The 25,957-nt window shown below is 56.7% G+C and overlaps 5 protein-coding genes across 7 annotated transcripts; all 5 read right to left on the bottom strand.

Moving 5' to 3' along the window:
• Positions 1-2,198: 2,198 nt before the first annotated feature.
• On the bottom strand, positions 2,199-5,249 carry ABB37_02104 (beta-fructosidase-like proteininvertase-like proteinsucrose hydrolase-like protein; the record flags this gene model as incomplete). Of its 2 annotated transcripts, none has more annotated exons than XM_015798913.1 (1): positions 2,199-5,249. In XM_015798913.1, exon 1 carries the CDS (start codon positions 3,894-3,896, stop codon positions 2,199-2,201), a length of 1,698 nt encoding a protein of 565 aa, XP_015662391.1. In that variant the 5' UTR covers positions 3,897-5,249. The 2 variants fall into 2 exon arrangements, with proteins under 2 accessions (XP_015662391.1, XP_015662392.1); XM_015798914.1 differs by having other exon boundaries at positions 2,199-4,193.
• A 1,886-nt stretch (positions 5,250-7,135) lies between these two features.
• ABB37_02103 (beta-fructosidase-like proteininvertase-like proteinsucrose hydrolase-like protein) lies at positions 7,136-9,516 on the bottom strand (the record flags this gene model as incomplete). Its single annotated transcript, XM_015798912.1, has 1 exon — positions 7,136-9,516. Exon 1 carries the CDS (start codon positions 8,681-8,683, stop codon positions 7,136-7,138), a length of 1,548 nt encoding a protein of 515 aa, XP_015662390.1. The 5' UTR covers positions 8,684-9,516.
• Positions 9,517-10,266: 750 nt separating this feature from the next.
• Positions 10,267-11,774, bottom strand: ABB37_02102 (putative mitochondrial hypothetical protein; the record flags this gene model as incomplete). Of its 2 annotated transcripts, none has more annotated exons than XM_015798910.1 (1): positions 10,267-11,774. In XM_015798910.1, the coding sequence occupies exon 1, from the start codon at positions 11,524-11,526 to the stop codon at positions 10,267-10,269; it is 1,260 nt and encodes a 419-aa protein (XP_015662388.1). In that variant the 5' UTR covers positions 11,527-11,774. The 2 variants fall into 2 exon arrangements, with proteins under 2 accessions (XP_015662388.1, XP_015662389.1); XM_015798911.1 differs by having other exon boundaries at positions 10,267-11,769.
• Positions 11,775-12,169: 395 nt separating this feature from the next.
• On the bottom strand, positions 12,170-22,529 carry ABB37_02101 (hypothetical protein; the record flags this gene model as incomplete). Its single annotated transcript, XM_015798909.1, has 1 exon — positions 12,170-22,529. Exon 1 carries the CDS (start codon positions 22,154-22,156, stop codon positions 12,170-12,172), a length of 9,987 nt encoding a protein of 3,328 aa, XP_015662387.1. The 5' UTR covers positions 22,157-22,529.
• Positions 22,530-23,329: 800 nt separating this feature from the next.
• Positions 23,330-25,561, bottom strand: ABB37_02100 (hypothetical protein; the record flags this gene model as incomplete). The annotated part of the gene is made up of 1 exon (XM_015798908.1): positions 23,330-25,561. One exon carries the CDS (start codon positions 25,559-25,561, stop codon positions 23,330-23,332), a length of 2,232 nt encoding a protein of 743 aa, XP_015662386.1.
• Positions 25,562-25,957: the final 396 nt, after the last annotated feature.

The raw sequence follows: 25,957 nt of genomic DNA, 5'->3' as shown, positions 1-25,957 counted from the left end.
CTCCACACACACACACACACACGCACCACGAAAACCTGTCACGTCAGTGCAGCCAAAAAAAAAAAGGGGGAATACATCAAACATATATTTCAATCGTCAAGCACGACATCATTATAAAAACCAACAACTGACGCGCTCACCCACTATGCAAATGATCGTTCTCGTTTTCTGGTTGTTGCTACGTGCATTACGTCCATCTCACCTTCTCTTGGAAACCCCCCAACAATTGAATAAACCAAGAAAAAGAAGCGGAAATAACATTCCTTTTTTTTTAAGTAGCCAAAAAAAAAAAGCTGTCGGGGGACCGCGCGATCAGCGGGCACGTTTTGCAGAAACGAGCACAAAGCTGCAAAGGAAAATAGGAAAAGTTCAGTGTTTTCTCTTTCGCGTGGAGCGTTGAGGATACAAGCGGAATGAGAAGTAGATAAGTTTTTGTGGTTGAGATACATATTGTAGCATGAATTGCTCCTCGAAGAAAGAAAGCAAAACCAACTCACGCACTCGCACTCACTATACCTATATTTCGCTCACTTCACTGCTCTCCACTCTCGTCATTATACAATAAAAATTCACTTGTCATAGAAATCATCAGGAGGATCGACGTTAAAACCGTCTGTCGCTATGCAGTGAAACTTAAAAAATAAAACCGATGTATGCTGTGTGCAGAACTTTTTATATTCTTATCATCATTATTACCTTCCAAGAGCAAAAGAAAACAACAGAATGAAAAATAAACAGGCTTTGCGAAAACAATAATAATATAAGACACGCACACACACGCACAAAGACTGGCCATTCGCAACACTCCGATTGTACACAACTCTTTCTTTTTCCCTGGCACAGGTGGTTCGCCGAACTGTCACACGCATCGGGTTTTTTTTAACGTCGTTTTTAATTCATTTTCCTAATTTCATGCTTCTGTTGTGATGACTTATAAATAAATAAAAAAACTTTGGCTTAATTATTCATTTTCTTTTTGAAGTCTGTGAATGCCGTCTCGTCGCTTTCATACTTTTTCTTTCTTTTTAAAGAAAAGTGGTCATAACTGCTTTTCACTGTCAAAGACAGGAAATACGAATACGTCGAGCGGGTACAAAAACCCTTCAAAAAGGGAGAAAACTGAAAAGAAAAAGATGGCAAATGGAAGTACCGTGAAAGAGAAACATGAAGAAAACAATAACAATAGAAAATGTTTACGCATTTTAAAAAAGCACAGAAAGGGAGCTATAAGAAGATAGATGCATACGCAGTCTAACAAGTAACATGAGAGCGGGCGCAACTCCCCACGAGTACAAAGCAAAACAAGATAATATTTAAAAAAATAATAATAAATACAATAATAAAATGCGCATCAAACGCCGGCTCTCACCTCTGCCGTTTGCAGGGTCCTTAGAAAACGAGAAGATGAAGAACATAAATAAATAAATAGTAAATAGTAAATAGAAGCGGGGGGTCGCAACGACGAGACGCATGGAAGGCGCACATGATCGCGCACTGTCCGAAGACGCATTGAAAAAAAAAGAGGGGGGAAAATACCGCAACGGGCGTGTCCTTCAGGGGCCGTGGGGTAGACAGATTCCGATAAGAGAAAGAAAAGAGTCTCTTTCATGAAACAAACAGATTTACCAACGAAAGGGGGAAAGAGAACAGCACAGTAAATAAAAAGGAGTGGTCCGTTTTGCATGCAAAAAGATAAGAAAAATTTACGACGCTGGCCAAACACACACAGAGAGAGAGAGGAGAAAGGAAGCACACTGCACCTTTGCGGATACAGAGAACACTCAGAGCACCATCAACTCAAAAGAGGGTAACGAAAGAAGAAAAAAAAAAATACACGCGTACAGGACAAAAAACAAAACAAAAGAATTGTGGCGCCTCAGTCGCGAAAAGGGAGACAAAACAAGAAAAAAGATTCCGTAAAGTGAAGAAAATAGAAGAGAATACACGTCTTTAAAAAAATGAAGGAGGAGAACGGAAGAGAGAACTTTGTTTTGTGCCTGTTTGGGTGCCAGCGGGGCGCACCCGCCAATATATTGGGAGAGCATAGTTGGGAGCCACACACACACACGCAAGCAAACAAGAAAAACACAGCGTTCCTTCCTCCAACAAACCACTTTTGCAAGAGTTTTTGCGTCGGTTTTTCTTTATGTTCTAGCACAATACTCGGTTCGTGTGCAACCCCAGCTTTTTTGTCTTTCTCATCCCGCTTCTCTCTCGTGCTCTATCGTCGCCTTCAGCTTCCACATGTTCCCGCTCACCATATCCGTGCTCCCGTTCATTGAGAAAAGACGCAGCGTGCGGTCGCCCTCGCTCGGAAAGATGCGAGAGGAAAACACCTCCTCGCCGTTGTTGACGAATACCTCAATCGACGAGCGATCCACGTACACGTGCAGGCGCAGCAGCACACTCTCCGGCAAGTCGCACGAGCGGTAGCCGCTCAGCATGTACTGCGGGTAGTGTCGGTTCAAGACAAGGCGGTTGGACTGCGTGTCGACAAACAACTCCACTCCAGCGCCCAGCCAGAGGCCGTACTTCTCCGCCGTGCTCGTCTGTCGATTAAACGTCACCTCCAACTCGTACGCCGTGCAGTCCTCCACGAGCAGCATGTCAGTGCTCTCGCTGATGCGCTGCGGGGGGATGGTAGCCTGCGCACAGCGCAGCTGCAGCAGCTCCCGCGGGGGGATCATGCGAATGCTGCCCGTAAAGGGATCCAGCACCAGCTCTCGCGGCAGCGTCAGACACCCGCTCCAGCCGTGCTCGCGCGTTGGCATCGGGCTCTCCCACATGTCTAGCCAGCCCACGATGATGCGACGTCCATCGACGGTGGCGAAGGTCTGCGGAGCATAGAAGTCGTGACCCCGGTCGATCTCGCGGAAGCGCTGCGCAACGTTGAATTCGGTCAGCCGGCACGGGCCGATGAGGCGACGCGCACCGCGACTGGGCGGTGCAGCCGCACTCTTCTGTGCGATCGTCGCCAGCGCGCTTGTCGCTATGGACGTGTTCCACGCACCCAGCATGTACCCACTCTGGAAACGGTTGCGGTTCACGTAGCCCACCTTGCGCTTGCCCTGTGGGGAGAAGAGCATCACATCGGACTGCTCAAGACGGAACAGATCCGGGCACTCCCACATGAACACGTTCTTGTCCTCTGTGACCGCCAGAACCTGCCACGCCGAGTCATCCCAGTGCTCCAAATCGTCCGAGGTGAAGAGCAGGAGCTGGCCGAGGTCCTTCGCGGAGTCACGCGCGCCGCACACCATCCACCAACGGCCCTCCCGGAACGTTACCTTCGGATCCCGGAAGTGGACGTAGCCCGGCGAGGGTCGCACCACCGCACCGAGCTTCTCAAAGTGAATGCCATCGCTGCTCACCGCCACGCACTGCTGCTGGTAAAAGGAGGAGTTCTCGTCCGTGGCGCTGCTGCTGCCGTACAAGGCTGCTTTCTCCTCTTCGGTCAGCCAGGAGTGCCCCGTGTAGAAAAGGTATAGTTTATCATTGAAGCTCACCGCGGAGCCGGAGAAGCATCCGTCGCGATCGAAGGAGTCGCCAGGCGCGAGGGCGATCGGCTGGTGCTGCCAGTGCACGAGATCCTCGCTCGTCAGGTGACCCCAGTGCATCGGGCCCCAGTTTTCGCTGTACGGGTTGTGCTGATAAAAGACATGGTAGACGCCTTTGTGGTAGCACAGGCCGCCAGGGACGCCCATCCAGCCCGCGTAAGAGGCGATGTGGTAGTCGGGGTACCACTGCTTGTTCATCACACTCCACGCCTTGTCCTGGGTGTGGGTGGCTTGCGCGATGCGGTCGGCATGGGTGAGCTGCACCGGCTGCTCCTGCTGCTGCTGCTGCTTGCTGCGCTCGTCCATCGCGGTCGCTGCAGATTCGGAAGTGAAGTGCATCTCGCCTCTGCCTCTCCTGCACTTTCTCTAGCTGATGATGACGGTAAAGAAAGAAGAGAAAGAAAAGGCGGCAACTACCTTGATAGACGGAGAGCAAAAACAAAAGATAGGCAATATTGGCTGTTGAGCAGCTGCACGAAAAGACAAAGGGAAATTGCTTCGTAGTTGTGGTAGCGTCGGGCCGCAGCTGTTTGTTTTTGTTTTTAAGCTGGAAACGGAGAAAAAGAGAACGTCCTTTCGTCCTTTCGCTTTTTGTATTTCTTGCTTAACCCCCGAAGGTTCGAGTCGGATGTTGCTTGACAAAGATAGAAAAAGCAACGCGTAAACGAAGAAACCCAAAGAAGAAAAAAATGGATAAGGTAACTGTATTTTGTTCTTTCAACGTTGTTGAGGATGTGAAATCGGCTGTTCATGCAAAATATGAAAAGATGGGTGTTGCAGCGTACCCAAACTGTAGACAACGAGGCTCGTGAGTTAAGTTGCAGCAATAAATGAAAAAGGACTCTCTTGTTTACTGTTCTTCGTGTGGTTCTCTTCTTTTCGCAAAGGTGATGAGGGTTTGTTCCTTGTTCCTTTTACTTTGCTTGTATTTTTTTTTGTTTTCTTTCTACTCCCCCTTCACTTGGGTTGTATTGTCCGAGAATAGCAGGAAAGGAGAAAAAAAGGTTTTTGTGTGTGTTTTGTTTGGCTGTTTGTGTATATCAACTTAGATATCAATATGACAACGGTTGCGCTGTTCCGTATTCGTCTTCCACTGAAAGCAGGAAAAACAACTGTTCTCAGCTCCAATAGGCAGAGGCGAGAAGAAGACCAATATATATATATATATATATCAAGCTACGCTGCCTGCTCGGTAAAGGCAGTAAAACAAACAAACAAAAATCAAAACCAACGGAAGAGGAAAAGATACGTGTACGCGTATGTCAGCTTCACCAAAGGGGAATCACACACACACACACACACCACAAGAACAAAAGTTGTGTTTCTTCACCTGGCCCCTTTGCGGAAGATCACACACATAAGTGCACGGCAAAGGTGAATATGAAGGCGGGACTCAGGAAAACCAATTTCTTTCGGGGAAAGTAATGGGGGTGCGTATGTATACACAGTTGGAAAAAAGAGAAGGGGAAACAACAGTTTCTTCGGTTTCTATGCAACACGTGAATGGTTCAAACCACACACATGTGCGCATACATATATATTTATATATTTTTCCGGGGGTAGAAGGGCACTACCAGAAGAAGGACGTCAACGCGAAATGATGACAAATAACAGTAACAGTAATACGTGTGTTATTTCTTTTTTCGTGTAATCTCTTGTTGTCGGCGCTAATTCACGTTCGGGTGTGCATCTAAGTGGGTCATTGAAAACATAAATATGAATACGTGTGCGTTGTGATTTGTGAGACGCGAAGGGGGGAGGGGAGAAGACACAGACAGAACGTGGAAGCGACAGTGCGAGGGAGTCGACCGAATTGGAAAAACGGGCCGTACGCGGTGAGGTTATTGCGTGTTTTCCCTTTATGAATCCACATGCATCTAGCGGTGGTGGAACGCAGCAGCAGGTACATCCTGGAAGTGCGCCTTAGACACCAACCATTCATCGCTCCAGCAGTCGCTTTTTCTTCACTGCAACGCCGGGAAAAGAAACGCACTTTGGCAAGCGGCTTTGTTTACGCAGCACGCTCGTGTGCCCGTAGAAACAAACAAAAAAAAGACCCGAAGAAGCACACAAGCACGCCAGGCTGCTTTACGCCGTCGAGAGCACGCGATGTGCAGCGCGCACAACCCGTAAGCAGATTGTTATCTTTTTTTTTCATTTGCAGATTAATTGCTTCCACATGTGTGTGTGTGTGTGCGTCGCACATGGTCCTGCCTGAAAAAAAAGAAAAACGAAGAAACAACCATTATCAAACGCCAAGAAATACTACAGAAAGAAGACGAGGGGACGCTCCCTGCCGATCGCCAACAACGACAACAATAGACCCACTGGGCAAGCTGCTTCTCGTTCAGTTTTCCACCTTTTCAGTGCTGCACAACAATACGAAGAGAAGAAAGCAGAGGAGCAAAAGGAGTCCGTAAAGCACCTTTGAGAACATAGCACTTATTTGCTGACCGAATAAGCAAACAGGAAGCTCTGCTGACGGCATCAACCTCACGAGTGACCGGAGAAACAAAACATGAGACGAGGAGGCGTCTCGGATACAAAAGAAGCTGCAAAAGAGCATACATTAAAAACGAAAAAACGAGTCCATCACGACGCTGCGATGAGTTCAGCGTTGCTTCCCAGACGCAAAGGTGAAATACAAAGAAAATGGAACGAACGGCCACCATAACAACCATGACAGCAGCAGTAATGGCAGTAAAACGGAGTGCTCCTCGCACTTAAACACGATAGATATAAAAAGAAAGAAAAAAGATACGATTGTTAACGACCAGCGTAATATGTATGCGAAATGCATTCAAGGCAAGAAAAGTCCCTTTTTCTAGTGGGGACAGGCGTACGTCTCTTGCGTGTGTGTGTGTGTGTGTGTAGGTCAGTTTTCCAGATTCCCACTGGCTGGGCTTTTGCGTGATGGCGTGTGTAGCGATATCGGACGGTTCAACATCCCCCACGGCCTTCAAACACAAAATATGCTGTTGCCGCTCCTACGTATCCCACATCGGTGCGTACGTTTTACATCCGCAAAGCAGAATGGTAAGAGAAGAACAGTCTCGCCATCACAGCCACAGTCGGCATCCGTCGCCCATATGTAATTAATCCTAAAACTGCGGAGGTCAGCAACAAAACAAAGAAAAAATGATTACATCGATTTTCTTCACTTGCTGAATTGGATTGGTGAGCACCGCGCATCAGAGTGATTCCACTCCTGTGGAAAGAGCTCTTCGAGGCTCACCCGTTGAACTTTAAAAAAAGAGGGGGGAAGTAGGACTCAGTTGTCACACGCGCTTGCTCTTGTGAAGCTTTCTCTGTTTTGCTGTGGTTGTATTATTTTTGTTTTTATTATTATGAATTCAAATACGTACACCTTCAAAAATAAAAAGTTAGACGGGAGGAAACGCCGCTTTGGGCACGTCGCATCCTATCTAGCCCTTTTTTTTTTGCTTTCCGTGGCCCATTACACTTACTCACACACACCTCACCACAGTTGATGCGCCGCGAGTATAGGTGTGTGTGTGTGCGCGTGTGTGTGTCCGAGGAGGGAGGGGGAGGGAGAGAAAAGGTGGTCGTTGTCCGCGTCAATGCTCTATCGTCGCCTTCAGCTTCCACATGTTCCCGCCCACGACATCCGCCGTCCCGTTAATCGCAAAGAGACGCAGCGCGCGGTCGCCCTCGTCTGGAAAGATGCGAGAGGAGAAGGTCGCCTCACCGTCGTTCACGAATACCTCAATCGACGAGCGATCCACGTACACGTGCAGGCGCAGCAGCACCGTCGTCGGCATCTCACACGAGCGGTAGCCGCTCAGCATGTACTGCGGGTAGTGTCGGTTCAAGACAAGGCGGTTGGACTGCGTGTCGACAAACAACTCCACTTCAGCGCCCAGCCAGAGGCCGTACTTCTCCGCCGTGCTCGTCTCGGTGTTGAAGGTGATGTCGACTTCGTACGCCGTGCAGTCCGCCAGCAGCTGCGCATCGCTGTTGTCGTCCAGCACCACGCCCGGCACCATCGTCACCTCCGGTGCACGCAGCCCCACCAACTCCCGCGCCGGCAGCATCCGGAGCAGACCGGTGCTCTCGCTGTAGTGCAGCTCCCGCGGCAGCGTCAGACACCCGCACCAGCCGTGCTCCTTCGACGGCATCGGGCTCTCCCACATGTCAAGCCACCCCAGAATCAGTCGACGTTGATTATCCGCGGACATAAAAGTCTGCGCGGCGTAGAAGTCGTGTCCACGGTCCAGCTCGCGGAACTCGCGCTGCACCGTCCACGGCCCACCGGGCAGCCAGTGGCCCGCCATGTACCCGTTCTGAAAGCGATTGCGGTAGTCGTACTCGTTGGCACGTATGCCCTGCGGGCAAAAGAGAAGAATTTTGAGATCTTCACGGCGGCCCATCGTGAAGAAGTCCGGGCACTCCCACATGAACACGTTCTTGTCCTCTGTGACCGCCAGCACCTGCCACACCGAGTCATCCCAGTGCTCCAAATCGTCCGAGGTGAAGAGCAGGAGCTGGCCGAGGTCCTTCGCGGAGTCACGCGCGCCGCACACCATCCACCAACGGCCCTCTTGAAACCACACCTTCGGATCCCGGAAGTGGACGTAGCCTGGTGGGGGTCGCACCACCGCACCGAGCTTCTCAAAGTGAATGCCATCGCTGCTCACGGCAAGACACTGGTGCTCGTAGATGGCATCAGGGTTGCTAGGCGTCGGCGCATCCAGTACAAAGTGGCCTGTGTAGAACATGTACAGCTTATCGTCGCAGGTCACCGCGGAGCCGGAGAAGCAGCCGTCGCGATCGCACGCGTCTCCAGGCGCCAGCGCCGTGGGCTGGTGCTGCCAGTGCACGAGATCCTCGCTGGTGATGTGACCCCAGTGCATCGGGCCCCAATCGGAGCTGTACGGGTGGTATTGATAGAAGACGTGGTAGCGGTCGCGGAAGCACACGAGTCCGTTGGGGTCGTTCATCCACCCCGTAAAGGGAGCTAAATGGTAGTCGGGGTACCACGCAGTGTTCGTCGCCGAGTTCCAACGGGCGAGGGCAGCTTTATCGGCCGCCGCCAGCCGTTCCGCGTGCGTGTCGCGGGGGCGGTAGCGCTGCGCATCCTGTGTGACCGGGGAGTGGCTCGCCATGAGTATATATGTATATATATCTACTAATAATAAGAGTTGTCCATACAAGAATAGAAATAGAAGAAAATAACAAAAAGTAAATGTATCAGCGAAGGTGCATCAGCGAAGCCGCCTTTGGGGGAAAAAACTCGCTACAGCGGTGCGTATGTACCTTTATCTCTTTTGTTTTTGCTTTTTGAGGGAGAAAAAGTGTGTTGGTATGTACGATGCTTCAACAGCGAGAGGAAAGCTTGTTGTACTTAACGCATGCACGCAACAGCTACACAGAAAACAAAAAAAAAAGAAGTAGAAAACGATTAACTCTTTGCTTTTGAGGGGAAGGCCGGCAAAGCACAACAACAACAACAGCTTCCGACGAGGCACACCGTTCGGCAATGGTAAGATGAGCCGTCTTTGCTGGAAAAGGGGAGAATGAACACGGCCAGGAAAAGAAAGGGTGAGACGTGATGTGGAAACGAAAAGACGAGGACACTAACCAAAAAAAAATGGTTGGTTGTGTGGGTGGGTGTTTGTGTGTTTGCAAACTGACCCTCCTATTCGACTTCTTGGGTTACCCGTGTGTGTAGCCCTCACCTTCGTCTCGCTCTGATCTTTGAGTGTGTGTCTGTGTGTGCGTATCAGCTTCGATGCCAAACGAAATAGAATCCCTTTGGCTTATTCAAGGAAAACTTTTCCTTCTTTGACAAAAGTGTGTATGTTTGCTTCCGTTGTTTTGGTGGGCGTTTCTGCGACTGCGCTTGACCGCACGGAGAGAGGGACCGGCAGAAGAAACAAGACGAGATGGTAAAATATGTATGTATTCTCTGTCCCCGTACGGATGGACAAGAGATACTGTGTGTGTGCCAATGGGGAGATAACAAAAAGAGAGAGGGAAGAACGGAGAGAAGGATGAAAGCCGCGTTTTGGATCAAGTTTCGACTTACAGAACTGAGCTGTCACATCGTGGTGCTGCATCTGCGTCTTCATGCAAAAAAAAAAAGCAATGCAGAGTGGTGATTGACTCCGTGGTTGCTGCGTGGCACAGGCAAAGCAGCACGCGTTTGCAGCGGACCCCCTTTTTTCAGGAAATCAGCACGACCGTTGACAAGAGCAGTTCTTCGTGTGTGGTGCAGAGCCCTGCTCCTCACTCGACTGATAAATCCGTCGCCACGAATACAAAGACACTTGCTTTCACGAATCTCTCTCTCCCCCTACTTCCTCTTCGGTAACCCAAATGTGTGCTTTCGTAGTGTTGTTGCTTCAATGTGATGCTAGTCGTCTTCGTTCGGTGCACCCTAGCAGCCTGCCCGGCATCCGCGATAAATCAGAAAAGGAAAAGGAAAAAATGTAAGAACTAGTAACACAGAAGTGACACACAGCGTCAAGCAATACAATAGAGAAAAAAGGGGGCGTGCCGCCTACACTCTCCGCTCTCCATCCGCGCAGATCCACACCCGGCAAAGTCCCCCTTTTCCCTGCCTTTTTTCCTTCCTTCAAACACAGTTTGATTGAAATGTCATATGTCAGTCCTATTAAAAAGCTGGTGTGAAAAAAAGAAAGGAGGGGGAGGGTAGTCAACAGTTGGTCAGGGAACCGCCGCCTTCTCAGTTTCTCCTCCCCCCGCGAGGCTGCGGCAGGGGTGGCAGCGGCATCTCCGCAAAGAAGGGCGACACGTTCGGGAAGTTGCGAGTCTGGAAGGCAAACACCTTGTAGCTCTGGCCCATCTCCTCGGCGTCCATGAGGCGACGGTAGTTCTGCAGAATCTTCATCGCGCTCTTCGTCTCCTCGTCCTTGATCACGTGCGCGAGTCGAATATCGATGCCGTTCTCCACCAGAAAGTCGTGCTGTGTCATGACCGGGAACCACTTCAGGTGCCGACGGGCCACCTCCAGCCGCTCCAGCGCCCACCGCAGCTGCCGGAAGCTGACCCAGCAGGAAAGATCCACCTCGCCAGGCGATAGTAGGGGGTCGACAAAGCGATGCCCACGAATACCGCGCAAGGTGCTGTGCATGTGCTCATCCTTGCCGTAGTCAATCAACAGACACGCCGCCTTCTGGCAGTCGATCATCTTCTTCATGAGCACCTCCATTGTCTGCATGCCAACCGTGTTCACCTCATAGCAGTCTCCGAGCTTCCCGTTCTGGCGCACCTCGTCTGGGATGAGGTAGCCGGACATCGACCCGGACGGCGCGTGCACGAGGCGGAAGTGCGCTTCGGTCGCTGGATCGGTGTCCACCTCCACACACGTCTCCACCCATCCCCGCTCGGTGTAGCGGAACTGCGCCACCGGCAAGGCATCGAAGTACTCGTTCGCGAGGAAGATGGTCGGCTCGAGCGAGAAGGGCAGCGACTCCAGGTCCATCCACCACTTGATCTTGCCCTGTGCGGTTTGGAACTCTGCCAGGGCCTGCTTCTGCTCCTCGCGCCGCGCCGCACCGACCTCGACGAGGTGAATCTGCAGGAAGTGGAGCAGGTGCGGGTTGGAGTACTGAATCTGCCGCAGCATCGTCTTCATGAGGGTGCCGCGACCGGGCCCCATCTCCACCAGGTGCAGCACCCGCGGCGTGCCCATCTTCTGCCATGCGTCCATGACCCACGCCGCGAGGACGTCGCCGAAAAATGAGATCTCCGCCGCGGTCAGAAAGTCCGCCTTCTCGCTCCCGATAACGTGCTTCTTCGCGGCGTAGTAGCCGAAGTTTGGGTGGGTCAGACAGTCCTTGATGTACTGCGACATGGGGTAGTAGCCCTGGGCGATAATTTTGTTCGTCAGCTCCGTGCAGAGCGGCGTCTTGAACTCCTTCCTGTTCGCCGCGTTGACGGTGGCGCGGTCGGGGGTGGACATGTCGCTGGCGTGCAGGTTCATGGCGAGACGTGGGGCCGTGCTACGGAGCAGACCCGCACGGTGGTTCACCACCGCTGCGACATCGAGAGGGGACCGAGGAGACGCGGTGAGAAGAGAGGAGCTTCTGGAGGCGGACAGAGATGCCTTCGCGTCCAAAGCAGATGCAGCAGCAGCAGCAGCAGCAAGGGCGGCAGAGCAGCTCGGTGACTTGAGCAGCGGAAGCGGAGGACGAGGCATCATTGCGACCAACGCGCCGTAGCAGCTTTGCTGAGTTGTGGGGGGGGGGAGCGAGTTAGAGGGGTGAAAAGGAAGGATTTTGTGAGAAGGGAGAATGAAGTGATCAGCGGGAATGGAAAGATGAGGAGCCAGTGGGGGAGACATCCCTTTTTTCTTTTTTTTGATAGCTGTGCTTCACTTTTCCGGGCGCCAACGACGAGCAAATGTGTTGCATGCAGCCTCATCACGATCGAGTGGGCGGAGTCGCTATCGTTATTAAAAAAGAAAGACAACTTTTTTTAAAAGGAAGTTGACGTGGAAAGCGGGTGAAAGCGAAAGCAGTGCACAAACAGAAGCGTGCACCGAAAAGAAAAACGGGCGGGGGGGGGGGGGGGGTCGGCTGGCGACCAGCACCATCAACACAACGATGACAAGGACGTCGCTCCAGTCACAGAGGCACCACATCCTCCACCGTGTCCCGTGGATCGTCAAGGCGACGTCGCTGCGGACGCCGCAACTCGCCCACGCACGCGCCTCCCACCGAATTCGGCTGGGGTGTGAGGGGCGACAGCGGCGGTGCGCTTGTCTCTACGTCCGCTACGACGCTGCTCCGCATTCGCGATGGGTCAGACGTGTTGGACGATACTGCTGGCACTCCTCTGCGAAGAGAAGAGGCTGACGTCGACTCAGCAGAAGGAGCAGCGAAGACCTCCTCCGCATTCCGCCGCCGAGACGCCGTCGCGGCTGCTTCTTGTCCGCTGCTGACAGCGAAGTCAGAGGCGCCCACTTTGCTGTCACGGTCGTTGTTCTGAGACGGAGAAAGCGCCGATTGCACCCCGAGTGGGGTAACGTCCTCCACATCTGAGTTACTCGAGCTCGAGTGCATCTCACTGCCGTCGCTGCGGCCACACGTCGCCGTAGATGGTGCGTACGGAGCGGCCGTCAGGTTCTGCACCTCTGACCCGCCGCCTCGGGTCTCCACGATGTGCACCGGCTCCACATCTTCGTAGTCCTTGGCTCCTGTCCAGCCTTCCACATCTCCCCCTCCCTCTCCGATTCCCGTGATGGAGTTCGCGTCGGGTGCGAAGTGCGTGCCGCCAGCGGGAATCCCCATGGCACTGTCCATCTCTTCTGCCGCCGCGTTCATGGCGATGTCTGCCACTCCACGAGTAGCAACAGCGGCAGCAGCGGTGGAGAGGGGGTGCGCTGTCGGTCCCGCACTCGACCACGCCTCGGGCAGCGCGCCAAACGATGTCGGTGTGGCCGGCATGGAGGCAGCAAAGACCTCGTTCGGAAGAGAGTAGGGGGAGTCGCTCAACTCTCTGGACGCGTCCTCTGTGAGCGAAGGCGCAGCGTCATGTAACGACGATGATGGTGAAGAAGAAGACGATGCTGAGCTCGTCGAAGAGCTGGAGGAGTCGGTGGTGGAAGGAGAAAGCAGGTGCGTCTCTTCCTGAGCGCCCACCGCACCCCTTTCGTTTCGTGTGCTCTGCTCTTGTGCATTGGATGCGTTTTCTGCTGTGGCGGTGGCCCAGGGCGGGTGCAATCGCGCAGTTGTCGAAGGCTGCCCCATCCCGTTCACTGCTTCCGGCCGCGACGCGCGCTCGAGCCTCTCCACCGTGCTCGTCGATGATGCAGAAGATGCTAAAGCCCGTCCTTGGTTTGGTGGCGGCAGTGGCTTCACGTCCTCAATAATAGATGCGCTGCTGCCGTACAGTCCACCGAAAGCATTTGTGTGCTCCGTTGGAAACGGCCCCTTCAGCCTGTGAAACGAGTCCGACAAGAGATCAATCACGCTGTGACTGCCGTAGAGCACGTCGCTTCCATGCCGACGCGCGGCGGCCGACTTGCCAGACCGCGGACTCGGCCCCCCCTCCACCAGCGGCGCGCGTGCGCCGACGTCCGGCAGCAGCAATGGGCGCGGTCGAGGACCCGCCGCGCCACCTTGCGACGACCGCGATACGAGCTCGGCGAGCATCGCCGTCACGCTCGCCGCCGCATCCTTCGCGTAAAAGGAGAAGGGATCCGCCGGCGCCACCGCCTCCGCGCGGGCAATTTCGTCTTGGTGGTCGGGAGGACACACACAGACGCAGTGCGGCCACCGCTCGAGCCTCGACAGCGGTGGGCGGGCAGCGCCTCCTCTCGCCGGCGATGCGGGTCGGGAGCCCGTTGCTCCGCCCACGTGCAGCTCCCCCGCGCTGCACACCAAACACTTCGAGCCGTAGAGGCACGATAGCACCAACGCACTCAGGTAGCCGTGTGGGCTGAAGTACGAACGCGGGTCGACGCGGGCCAACGTGTAGGGTGCGATGTTGACGGTGCAGGGCCAGTCGCGCGTCTCCCACACCTGCGGCGCGTCGTCCAGCACCGCTACGCTGCGCGGCTTCGGCAGTCGGTTTGGCAGGTCACACCACGGCGGTGCCCTCCATGCCCGTTGCGCAGAGTTGAGGGCTGCCGCGTCAAGGACGCATTGGAGAACGTGCATGGTGGACTTGTGGCAGCTGGCGATGCGCTCGGCAACGCTAGTAGTGGTAGTGGTAGCTGCTGGTGCGGCACTACGGGAGTGGTCACCGAGAGAGCGTTGATGCGTGCCTGTCGGCCGTCCATCTTGCGCGGTCCGTTCCGGACGATCCGCAGCATGACTGTCGTCTTCACTTCGAAACGCCGCACAGGCGTCGTCACTCCCCTCCAATGATGGCAGTGCGCTCAGCATCTCATCCGCCGTGACGATGCTCACCTGTGGGTCTGGAAAGAGGATTCGGTGTGGGTCCAGCACGCTGCGCAGGATCGCCTCAGTGCGACACCGCGTGGACTTAGTCACCAGCACCACCGGTATATTCCACTGCACGGCGGTGCGGTACAGAAACTGGCGGACGCCCGGGCGGACGTACACAAGGTCCGCGTAGACGCTAGGACTTCGCTCTGCCGAGCCTGCCCTGGAGGAGGCGCTGAACGAGACACCGCGATTCGTGCCGTTAGGCGTGTTGCCCTCCGTGCCCCTCGGCTCCTCCCCCGCGTTATGGGAGGTGTACAGGGTCCCTGCTGCGTAGGTGACCGCACCACATTCTTCGTAGTGCAACGTCCCGAGGGACTCGCGCTGGGTTTCGGTGCGGCGCAGGAAGGCATGCAGTAGGCCCTCGCCTTTCCTCTCTACCTTTCTATCGTCACCGCCTTGCTTGCCGTGTTGGTCCTTTCGTGTAGAAAAAGAATAGGAGGAAAGTGGACTCGAGGCGCGATGTTCCTCGGCCGCAGAAGCACAACCACTCCCATTCCACAGCGCCTCCTCGCACGACAGTGGCAAGGCGTCGTTGTGGCTAAGTCGAAAAGGCGGGGCGGCAAACCGAGCCGCCGACGGCCGGCGCCGCGGCGAGTGCCACAGCACACACGGGTTCCTCGCACCCGGCTTGCTCTCCGCCGCCGCCACCGCATGCGTTAGGTGCAACAGGTGACGCTGCCGCTCCGCCGAGCTTCGCACCGTAATCACGTTGTCGACGAGGGTGCGGTCCATGTCGACCAGCACAGCTTTCTCCTCCTTCAAGTGTCGCCACAACGGTGCCACGTAGTGGGTGAAGCTTGTCACCAGGTAAACAGTGCGCTGCACCACTTCTTGCGTCGATGTCGGTAAGCGAAACGGAAGCGGTGACGTGTCCTCGCCGGCATCCGTCTCCGCCTTGTACTCATCACGGCTACCTACGTTGTGCACGGCAGCAGCGTCGTTGCGTCTGTTGGTGTTGTGCGATTCGCCCTCCTGACAACGGGGAGGGAAAGCACTAGAAGCGTCGTCGCGCATCTGCGTCCACGTCCGTGGCTCGAGTGTGATGGCGGCGATGGGACGGCCGTGCACGTGGTCCACGAGCAGCGCATCCAAACAGCGCGAACGTGCCAGGCGGAACTCGCTCTTCAGCAGCTCGCACCGCCACTGCTTTTCATCGTTGGCGGGCAACGCTGGCCACCGCCACGCGTGTGACGGCGAGGCAGACGAAGTGGCAGCGGCAGCCGCAGTACTTCCAGCACCACCACCGCTGCCTCGACGGGCATCGTGGCTCGATGCTGTCTTGTGCGTTGCGTGCGTGTGCGGCTGCGTTGGATCGGTTTCGCTCGGTGACGCCGCAGCGGGCCTCCCTCCGCCGTCCATGGAGAAAAAAGAAGGAGCTGGATGGGGAGACAGGTGGAGGGAGCGCTCACTCCGGCCCGCCACGGTCACCGAGTCGGCCGCATCATCCGCTCCGCTATCCGTCACCGCCGCATTCCCCTGCGACCACCGCACCGTACCGAAGGTGCCGAGGTGCTGGTGCCGATCAAACGTAAACGGACAGCGCTCGTCGTGCGAGAGGGTGCCGGTGGCCACAGGGAAGGTGCATCCTTGCGTCGCAGCCGCTGCTGCCGTGATGGCCCACGTATTCACCCTTGTCAGCGCGCCCGCCTGCGCCGCAGGTGACGCACTTCGAACCGCGCCTCCGCCTCCCTGCTCCGCGGTGGCTGGCGATGACGGAGAAGGCGGTGGTGGACACCGCTGATGCAGTAGGTCGTGATAGCCGACGTGGGCCCGACTCTCGCGGACGGCGCACACCACCACTTCGGTGGCTTCGTGCAAGGCCTCGAAGAGGAGTTCCTTGCCCCGCGCGTTTACCGTCATTAGCGGCGTAAAGTACGGAAAGCTGGTATGTTCCTCCCCTTCCTCGGACTCCTCGTTCACCTCGCCATCGAAATCTTCAGAGAGTTCGCTCTCAGGATCCGTCGCATGCCCGCGGCTACCTCCATCCTCTTCGTCCTCAGCGCGTCGTGCATCGGTGGCACCGCTGCTGTCGTCCGCGGTGGCATCCTCCTTCTGTCGCCTTGCGCGACGTGCCCGTGCCGCTCGTTTGCTGCGCAGCCGCATCGCGAGCCACGCCTCGTCCGCCAGCTCGATAGTGCCAGCGGCGCAGTCGAGTAGCTTCAGTGGAAGGCGCACCATACCAGAAGCCGACGCCCACGCCGCGTCGCCGCCTGTCGCGTTTGCGTCTTCTATAGCAGGCGAAGTTGCACGGTGATCGACACCCAGACAAGAAAAGCAGAAGGGGTGCGCACCGTCCACACCCTCACGCGCCGCATGCTCTCGAGCCGGTTGCTTCGATGGGCCGCTTGCAGGTTCGCCTTCACCACGACCTGAAGCAGTCGTCTTTTCACTCAGCTCAGATGTGTGCGCCTCGCGGTGCGTCGCATCCGTGCGCAGCCATGAGGGGTCTAGGTAAGCACGTCGGTCCTGCCCCCGCAGGCACCAAAACTCAAGGCGACTATACAGCTCTGCGGCAAACGCCATGTCGCCGTCTGTCGGCTCCGCCGCTAGTGCTGGTGGCGGTGGTGGGAAAGAGCGAAGAGGAGAAAAGGTCGGGTAGTTTTGCGAGGGCTCGTGGGACGTGGTAGGGCCGCTTTCGGCCTTTACATTCAGAGAGGCGTGCTGCGGCGGTTGTGGTCGCTGATCCACACGGGCAGTGCGGCGTGGCGCAGGAGTAGAAACCTGCACGTCATCCCGTTCCTCCCTCTGCAGTGCGTCTTCTTCATCGTCCGACCGTCCTGCCGGCGCGTCCGTTTTCGCGTTCGTGGCGGCGCGTGCGTCAACCTCCACGTCTTCTTCGTCCACCTCGTCCTTCTCCGCCAGAGCAGCTGTTGTCTCCCTTTGTTTGTCCGGCGTGGTTGCGAGCAGCGGTTCCGCCATGTAAAACAGGTGCGACCCCGCCGCTGCCGCTGCTGCTGCCGCTGCTGCTGCCGCCGCTTGCGCCGACGAGCTTTGAAGAGCAGAGAGCCCCGAGTTGAGCTGCAGCCGCGGAGGTTGCTTGCCGTGGTCGCTGAACCGCCACTCCTGTCCGCTGCCCGGTGGCAGCAACACCTGCTGCTCAAAGTAGGACAGGGGAAAGTCGTCGCCCATTGATGGGTCGGTACTTAATTGGAAGCCGCCGCCCTTCGCGCCACTGAAGGCTTCCGCGGCTTGCAGAGACGCCGGAAAAGCGCTCGCTCTCGGCGTTGCGCACGGCATCGCCGGTGGAAAACGAGCGGTGTCCATCGCCTCGCTTTCCTTCTCCGGCGTCCCGTTATGATAGCGGCTATTATTACGGGCATTGTAATCCGCTTCGTTTGCCCCTCGGATGCAGCTGCACAGCACTGAGTGCATGACAACGAACTGTGGTTGCGCATCGCCGTAATCCACCTCGTCGTCATTCTCATCGCTGTGGCCGCTCCCGCGGTCGGCCATTTTCTCCTCCACGCTGCGCCCGCGCTCCGCTGCGCCTCTGTCCGCCGATTCCTTTTCTTCGTCTGTCACCGTGCTGCCCCACTGCTCGTGCGGATCCGTCCCACTCGCTGAACCTGATGATGACAGCCGACGTACTGGAAACGGCGCCGGTGTCGTAGCCGGTGACTTGCGCACGGGCGCCACCTCCTCGTTCGTGTTGTGCTCGCCGGACACACGAGGGGCAGCAGCAGCAGCAGCGATGATCGGGGGTGGCACTGCTTCGAAGCGCCGCGTCTGCCGTGACACCTCCAGCGGCGGTGGCGGCGGCACGCGCAGTCGATCACCAGAGCCGGTGTAGAGGCGCGTATGAAAGGCGAGGGGTGTCAAGTGCAGAGGGCTATGCACCGATGTGCTGAGTGGCGCCTCTGACGCCGATTCAGTGGACGGTACGGACAGCGTTTGTGGAGGTGGCAGTGATGGTCGTGTTGACTGTCCATCCGCCGCGGTTAGACGAGAAGAGTGTGGGTCATATAGCGTGCTCGGGGTAAGCCTCTCCCGTGCGGACGACGACGGCACCGGTGCAAGCGTCTCTAGAGTGGACGATGCTGTTGTGCTAGCGTTCATGGCGGTGGTGATCGTGGTGCTGGAGGGGTGAAAGGTTCGAGAAGGCGGTTGCGGCGGCGGTGGCAGCAGCAATGCCGTCTCCGCAAATCCGGGATTCACCTGCAAGTCCATCGCATCCGCGGAGACGAAGGGTGGGGCCGTGGCGAGAGGTCCTGCCTGGGCGACCTGACGCATGTGACGGCCCCAGCGATGCGCGGCTTCTGCATCAGCAGCGGAGGAATAGACGGTGACGTTGCTGCCCGCCACGGCAGGTGGAAGAGGCGGCAACACCGGCGCGACGTGTGGCACGTTCGACGTGTTGGTTAGGGCACACGTTGCAGCTGGCGGCGTTGTTGCTGCTGGCAGCAGCGGAGCTCCGCTGGTGCACGGCGCCTGATCATCGCTCTGAGAAGCGCTGCGGTGCGGTACGTCGACGCTCTCTTGACTTTGAAAAGACGTGCTGTCGGTGCTGGCGTTGCGCTGCAGCCGTCGTGCGTCCTGTTCGGTCAGCGCGGTAATACTGATATGCGAGCGCAGCGTAGGGGACTGCAATAGCGGCGGCGGTGGTGGTGGAAGGGGAGAACCGTGAAAGGACCGCTCCTTTCCTGATGTCATCCTCTGCAGTCTCGCTTGTGTTCCTTGATTCACGGAGCACGTTGGCGTAGGGGGCAGGTGGCTGCATGGAGTGCGCCCTGTCGCCTCGCTTTCGTCGCTTTCGCTCCCTTCGTCTTTGCGCACGTCAACCGCTAGTGAAGTGCGTGTGTGGCGCTCGTTTTGAGGGGTCTGCGTCGTCCTTCTCGTGTGCGGACTCTTGGTCATCCTTACCGCGTCGCCTGCCTCGGTCGTCACAGCAGACGCCGTGTTGACAAGCTGAGTTGCCGGCGCAATGGTACCCCGACCTCCTCCTTCAGCGCGTTCGTCGTCGTCACCTTCGCCCGCGTCTTTCTTCTCTTCCTCCTCTTCTTCCTCCTCGTCCTCGTCGCTCAGCAGGACTTCACGTATGAGGGCCTCCGTGTCATGGCAGCGCACAAAGATGAATTTGTGGTTGCCAAAGCACAGTGCGGTGTGCGCGCAGGCGCCCACGGCGCGGCGGGCAATCACAACGTAAAACAGACCGGTAAGTCCCTCATTCGAATCTTTTTCTCCGCCTCGCAGACCTTCCCCCTCCTCGGCCTCGTCCTTCACCACTTTCCTTCGCGGCGAAGCGGGTTCCCCAAACGCGGTGTATTTCGTCATCGAGGCGGCGGCCGAGTTGGCCGGCTTCGCCTGCTCCTCCTCCTCATCGCGGACGTGGTGAGCGAGAAGCACGCAGCGGGATATGAGGGAGAAGGCGCAGTGCGTTGGGTCAAACGAAGTGCAGGCCTGCAGGAAGAGCTGCAGCGGCAGGGGGGCGGCGACGAGGCGCTCTCCATGCAGCCGTGGGGAGCGCTCGCGTGAATGGGCAGCGTGACGAAGGGTGGTGTAGAAGGAGCTCTCCTCGTTGTCGTCCTCGTCCTCGTATTCATTTCTGTCGCCGTCGCCGTCGTCGTCCGTCTGCGCTGCTGTGTGGAACGGCCTTTGTTGTGCAGCACGAGTAGGAGAATTCGTGGGCGTCGGCTTCCTCGCTGATCCGCTTTTGCCTTCCTCATTTCGCGGTGCAGCCTCCAAAGGCGGAGTGCCCTCTGCTTGGTAAGAAGTTCGTGACGGTGAGACTGTGATGGCTTTTCGCTCTCCAACAGCGCTGCTAGCCTCCACCCATGATGATGGTGATGCTGGAAGTGGTGCTGTAATTGTTGTGTTATCGTGAACACCAGACATTCGGGAGGCAGCCGGCCTTGCAGCGTCCCCTGTCGTGTGCTCGGCCACGCTTTCCTCCTTGTTGAAGTGAGGCGGCGGCGATAGCGGTGGGGTGGGAGGAGAAGTAAAAGGGGAGCGGCGGCGCTTCTTCGAGTGCGACCCCAACGAAGACGCAGACGCAGAGTTCAACGAGGACGGTGTGAAAGACGATGTGGATGCCGTGCGGCGGGGGCGGGAGGTGTCGTTGTCGCCCGTCAAGTCCTGCCTGTCCTTCTTCCTCTGCATACGCGCTGCGTTACGCACCCCTGCGGAGCTTATCGTTATCTGAGCACGCCGCAGTACCTGCCGCAGTAACTCCATATCACGCACCACCTGCACTGCGGCCTGACGGCGGCGGGCGCGTCGTACCGCACCGCCACAGCCGTGCTCCAGCTCCCCCGCACGAGGAGGAGGAGAAGACGCGGGGGATACAAAAGAAAGCGGGCTGCAGTGTGGACGGCGGCTTTGTCGGCCGTGACGATCGATTGTAGGTGCAGCATCGGGGCCTGCCCGTCGCCGCGTGCCCCCTTCGTCCGCCTTCTCCGCCGCCACCGCACCATCACGCACCTCCACGAGCACCGGCGTGAGCCATCGGTACAGCACCAGGTCATAGTAGCTCTGCTCGACCGCTACCCCCAGATATTGCTGGAGGATCGCACTCATGACGAGTTCACGGAGGAACTCAACGTACTGCCCCGCCCTATCTTCCTTCTCCTGCGCATCCAGCCAGAGCTGCTGTAGGGTGCGCTGAAAGAGCTGTTCGCGGTGACGGAGCAGCAGCTGACGGGCCCGGCGCTCCGCCGCACCACCGCCACGACCACCACCACCGAGCGGCAGCGAAAGCGGCGGCGGCAACTTGAGCCCCCCACGCGCGTTCTTCATCGTGCGTGTCCGTTGTGGACGCGTGGCAGGCGATGAGGAAACACGCGCGGAGGCCGCCTCTACCCCTCCTCTCTTCCCCTCCTCTTTCTGTTCCCGCTGTGGCTGCTTTGTCCACGCACACACGTCTTGGAGAGCTCGCCTCTGCGGAAAGGCGGAGGTGGGGCGTGCACGGTGCACACCTCCAGCCCCACCACCCTCGCTGCTGACACTGCCGCTGCTGCTGCTGCTACTGCTCCCCTCCCCTCCCAGCCGTCGACGCTTGTGCGACGAGGCCGCAGCGTGGAAGAGCGACGCAGCAGCTGACGCTGTTGTGGTGGTGGTGATGGTGTTTGCAAAGGGAGGGGACGCGCTGCGCCGCTTTGCGCCTCCACTGCGACCCGCCCGAGTGCCGGCGGATCTCGCGTGAGAAATCGCTCCGGAGGCGATCGCGGTGACGGAGGTACGGTGTGAAGCAGAGAACGGCTGCTGCTGCTGCTGCTGCTGCTGCTGCTGCTTCTGCTGCTGCCGGCGGCGGTAGGCTGCCCAAATCAGCGCATGTTCGTAGCGCGTGCGGGCGATGGTGGCCGCCGTAATCGCCTGCCACGCTCCGAGCAGTTTGCGGGAAAGGTTTAAAATGGCTCGTGTGTAGTCGGGCAGCAGGGTGGCGGCGCTGCTCAGTTCGGCCAGCACGTAACTAAAGACCTGCAGTCGACGTGTGCTGATGCGCAGAGGAGGGGAGTAGGACGTGTTGTGAAAGGCTTGATGTGCACTCTTAAATAGCGGTTGCTGATAGACGGTCACCGGTCCGGGTATGTCTGACAGACCAGCTGCACGGCGGCTGTGCGCTGAAGTGGAAGACGATTTGCTGGATGGTCGCGACGATGCAGACACGACGGCTGCTGGCGGCTCATCGGCGCGGGGTGACGACCCTGTTTCTGAATCACTCATTGGAATATAAATTATAATAACAATAATAAAAAAGAGGGGGGTTCAATTGCGTTGTGGGGTTTCGATTGTTTGTTCGCGTGTTTCAAACACAGACACACACACACACACGAATGCAAAGTGAACCGTAAAAGAGGGAAATAATAACTCGTTCTACCTATCAAAAAAAAAGACACATTTGTGGCGTAAGGTAAAGGGAGTGCACACGCGTGTGTGAATACGCGAGCGAGCCCGCGCAACTTGCGTCACCGGCTTCGTGAGGAAACCAAGACGAATAGCCCCCAAAAGGAAAAAATCAGCGTGAAAACGAAAAGTGGTCGAGGGTGTTCATACCGTGAGAAGTGGCTAAAGAATGAGTTTGATCGAGTTATACGCTGCGGTAAAGAGACGATTCACGCAGCTCGGTCATTGCAAAAGAAGAAAAGAAGATACGAGGCATAAATTAGGTAGCCAGAGGAAGGAGGGGGAGAGAATAGAGATGAAAGGAAGAGAAGCACGTCCGTTAAGTGGAGTTGGTTGAAACGTCAAGGAGATGCACCACAATGCTGACTGTTTCGAAACCGGAAAAATGAACGTGGAGCCATAAAAGCAAAAGACTGGAAGCGGCTGCACATGACGGCAGCGCTTTTGGGGGGGGGGGTAGGAAGAATTCCCTTCGTCAGTTTCTGTTGCTGGGTTTCATGTTAGGTGGAACGCGCAAGGAAGGAGCTAACGCAATCACTGTGCCGTTGCTTTCTTCCCTGCCTCTGTCCTTTTATTTCTTTCTCTTTTTTTAATTCGTTGCTTGAACCTGTCTCCGATGCACACATACATGCATACATATACGTTTGGCAGGTGTCATTCCATCGAGGGATTCCGCGATAGACGCAAACGTACGTGTCATCGAAGCTGCACAATGCCTTCGTTTTGAAGTATCCAAGAGAACGATTTATTTTTATTCATAATAGAAGTAGTAGTAGTAGTAGTAGTATTCGGAGCTCCCGCACTCACCGCCAAGGAAGAAGGCATCAGGTTGAGGAGTGGGACAGATGTAGACCTACCGACCACACGAGCTTATTTTCTCCTCCGTACATCGCAGTACCAGACATCGCTCACCTAACGTATGTGAGCGGGGGGAAGAGGGGGGGTGCTACGACGCCCCGATAGTATCAGCAGCTCCTCTTCTCTTTCCTTGTTTTAAAACAGTTCCGCTGCATCCACTCCGGGTCTGAACAGGACGCTCACCTTCAGCATCATCGCAACACACGAGCCGTCCTCCTCCTCCCTCACCTCCTCTGATGGTGGCGGTAACAGCGGCAAAGGTAGATAGAGAGACCTACAGAACACCGCGGTGCGGCCGGAGTCTGCGTGCGCGGTGTGGTGCACACTGTTCCGCGTGTCATCACCCCCTGACGCACGCGCTGCCTCGCTATCTCCGCTGCTCTCCTCTCCCTCCGTCTTCTGCGCTTCTACCGTGCGGTGCCCTTTCATCCAGTCAAAGATCAGGGGACTCAGCAGACGGCTGAGATGCAGACGAATAGCAAACGAACCCGCCTCCAGTCTACTTCTCCTCTGGCTTGTGATGCTGGTGTGTGCCGCCTGCGCCGCGCTCGATGCGGACGAGGGAGTTGGAATGTCAGGGAGAAGTGATGGCGCCGGCTGGTGATGAGACGGCGAGGTGGGAGATGCGCGAGACAGTCCACGACTGGAGCAGCCAGCAGCACTGCCGCGGCGAATCTCTGTGTTAGACCGCCTGTCCTCTTTGGACCGGTGCCCTGTAAACAACGATCGGTGTATCTGCGCGAAAAAACTGTCGGCCTCCTTTGTCTTTTTGTGGCTTCCGACGAGAGACTTGTGCGCGGCGTGGCGCGCCTTCTTGAGCTCAGCAGGGGTGGCAAGGCGAACCGCGAGATACCCCGCCCCCACCTCCGCGTCGCTGTCGTCGGGGTGACTGCCCGTTTCCCTCGGTGCGCGTTGTCGCATCGCTTCGAGCAGATCAAAAGCGACGCTCGACCGCACCTCGATCGCTGTCTTCACAATCGAGAAGCGCTGGTGCAGTGGGAAGACGGCGGCCGTCAGCCGCGGACTCCACCGCCGTAGACTGCGCCACGCGGACTGTAAGGCCTGCACATCACCCGACAACACGTTGTGCTCGTCCTCGACGTCAGGGAAGAGACGCGCGTACCAGGCAGACGCAAAGGCGGAGGCAGCCACGGCGCTGCCAGGCGCGGCAGCATCCAAGCCGGGTTGAGGCCGCGGTCCGACCCATGTTATGGCGGAGAGAACGCTCGGATCATTCCGTACGTGATCCGCCAGCCACAGCAGCGTCCCCTGCCGCGGTGCGACGCCTTTATCGGCGGTGGCGGTGGTGGGGTACTCAGGGGATGGCAGCATGGGAAGCCGTCCAGGGCGTGCGTCTGCATTGGTCGGTGATAGTCTGTCAGCAGAACCCGCAGTGTGGTGCACCTCGTCGTTCTCCGTCGCAGACGAGGCGGAGTCCCAATGGAAGCTGCGCGGTGGGGTGACCGGACTGCCGCCGTCGCCGTCGCCGTCTTCGCTTTCGGTGCTGTTGTCGACGATATCTAGCACGGTCTCCCACGCCGCAGCAGCGGCAGAGAGCAACGAGTCCTGCGACGACCCCGTAGAGGGGTTCTTCGATTTGCGGTTAGAAGCGTGCATCCCATGTGGGACGCCGAGACTCCCACTACCACTGTTGTTGCTGCTGCCGTTGCTCTTGCTGCTGCCGTGCCGAGGAAGCCGAAGCAAAGGCGTCGGTCCTTCAACGCGTCCGCCCACACTACTGGGGGAGCTGCCGTTCAAGTGCGCTGAAGTCGCTGCGCAGCCTGTGGTTGGGCTAAAGAATTTTGGACCCAGCCCACTCGAAGACAAGGATGACATCAGCCCTCCAACGCTGGCCGCGGAAGTAGCGGCGGCGGACTGGGTATCGATGAGGTGCGTCACCTCACCAAAGCGCACCGTTAACGGAGGCGGGCAAGGAACGGTTATGACCGGCAGCGCGAAACCGGAATTATGCACACCTGACGGCGGCGCCTCGCGATGCTTTGCCGCCCCATTCTTCGTGTTGCCGAAAGCAGAGACTTGTGCGGCATCTCTAGTGCCGCCAATGTGGGTTGGTTGTTCCGAGAAGGCATAGCTAGACGAAAGAGCCGTACCAAATGGGCTGTGCGACGAGACCTCTCGCTGCGGCAGAGACCCACGTTTATCCTCTTTCACCTCGCTCGTTGGCGGAGTTGAGAAGAATATGGCGTCGTTGCTATCGCTAACGCTGTTGCCTGCAGTGCCTTTCTGTCTCGGCTCTGCAGCACCTGCGGCTGCTCTTGATACGGTCGTTGTGCCGGTCGTCCCTCCCTGGAAAAGCCCGAGAACAGATTCGATCTCCACATAGATGGAACCGTAAATAACTTCCATGTCTTTTTGTGTTTGCGTTCGCTTGGCTGTTTCTCTAAGTACAATAGTGAAAGCAAATCCTAAACGAGATGTTTCAAGGAAGTGCAGCGAGAATTAAAAGCTGCCGCGAGATCAGCACACGAGAGAGAAGTTCAAAAGAAGAAGAGGGAGTTGGCGGATGTAAAACGGCGCCCACGACGAAGAGAAAAAAACCTATATAATAATAAATAAATAATACTACTACTACTACTACAGTAAACGAACTTTTTCGTTTTCTTTTGGTGCTGCAGCAACGCAGAGAACCGCCGTCACCACAGCGCAGCGAGAAACAAAAGGCACAAGAGAAAACGAGGAATGCGGGAAGAACGTACAGAGATAGAGAGGGGGGGGGGAAGAGCTCAGACTCCCAAACGAAAC

This window comes from Leptomonas pyrrhocoris (genome assembly GCF_001293395.1).
Source record: "Leptomonas pyrrhocoris isolate H10 chromosome Unknown, whole genome shotgun sequence".
NCBI lineage: Eukaryota > Euglenozoa > Kinetoplastea > Trypanosomatida > Trypanosomatidae > Leptomonas > Leptomonas pyrrhocoris.
This window is presented reverse-complemented; position numbering and strand designations above follow the sequence as displayed.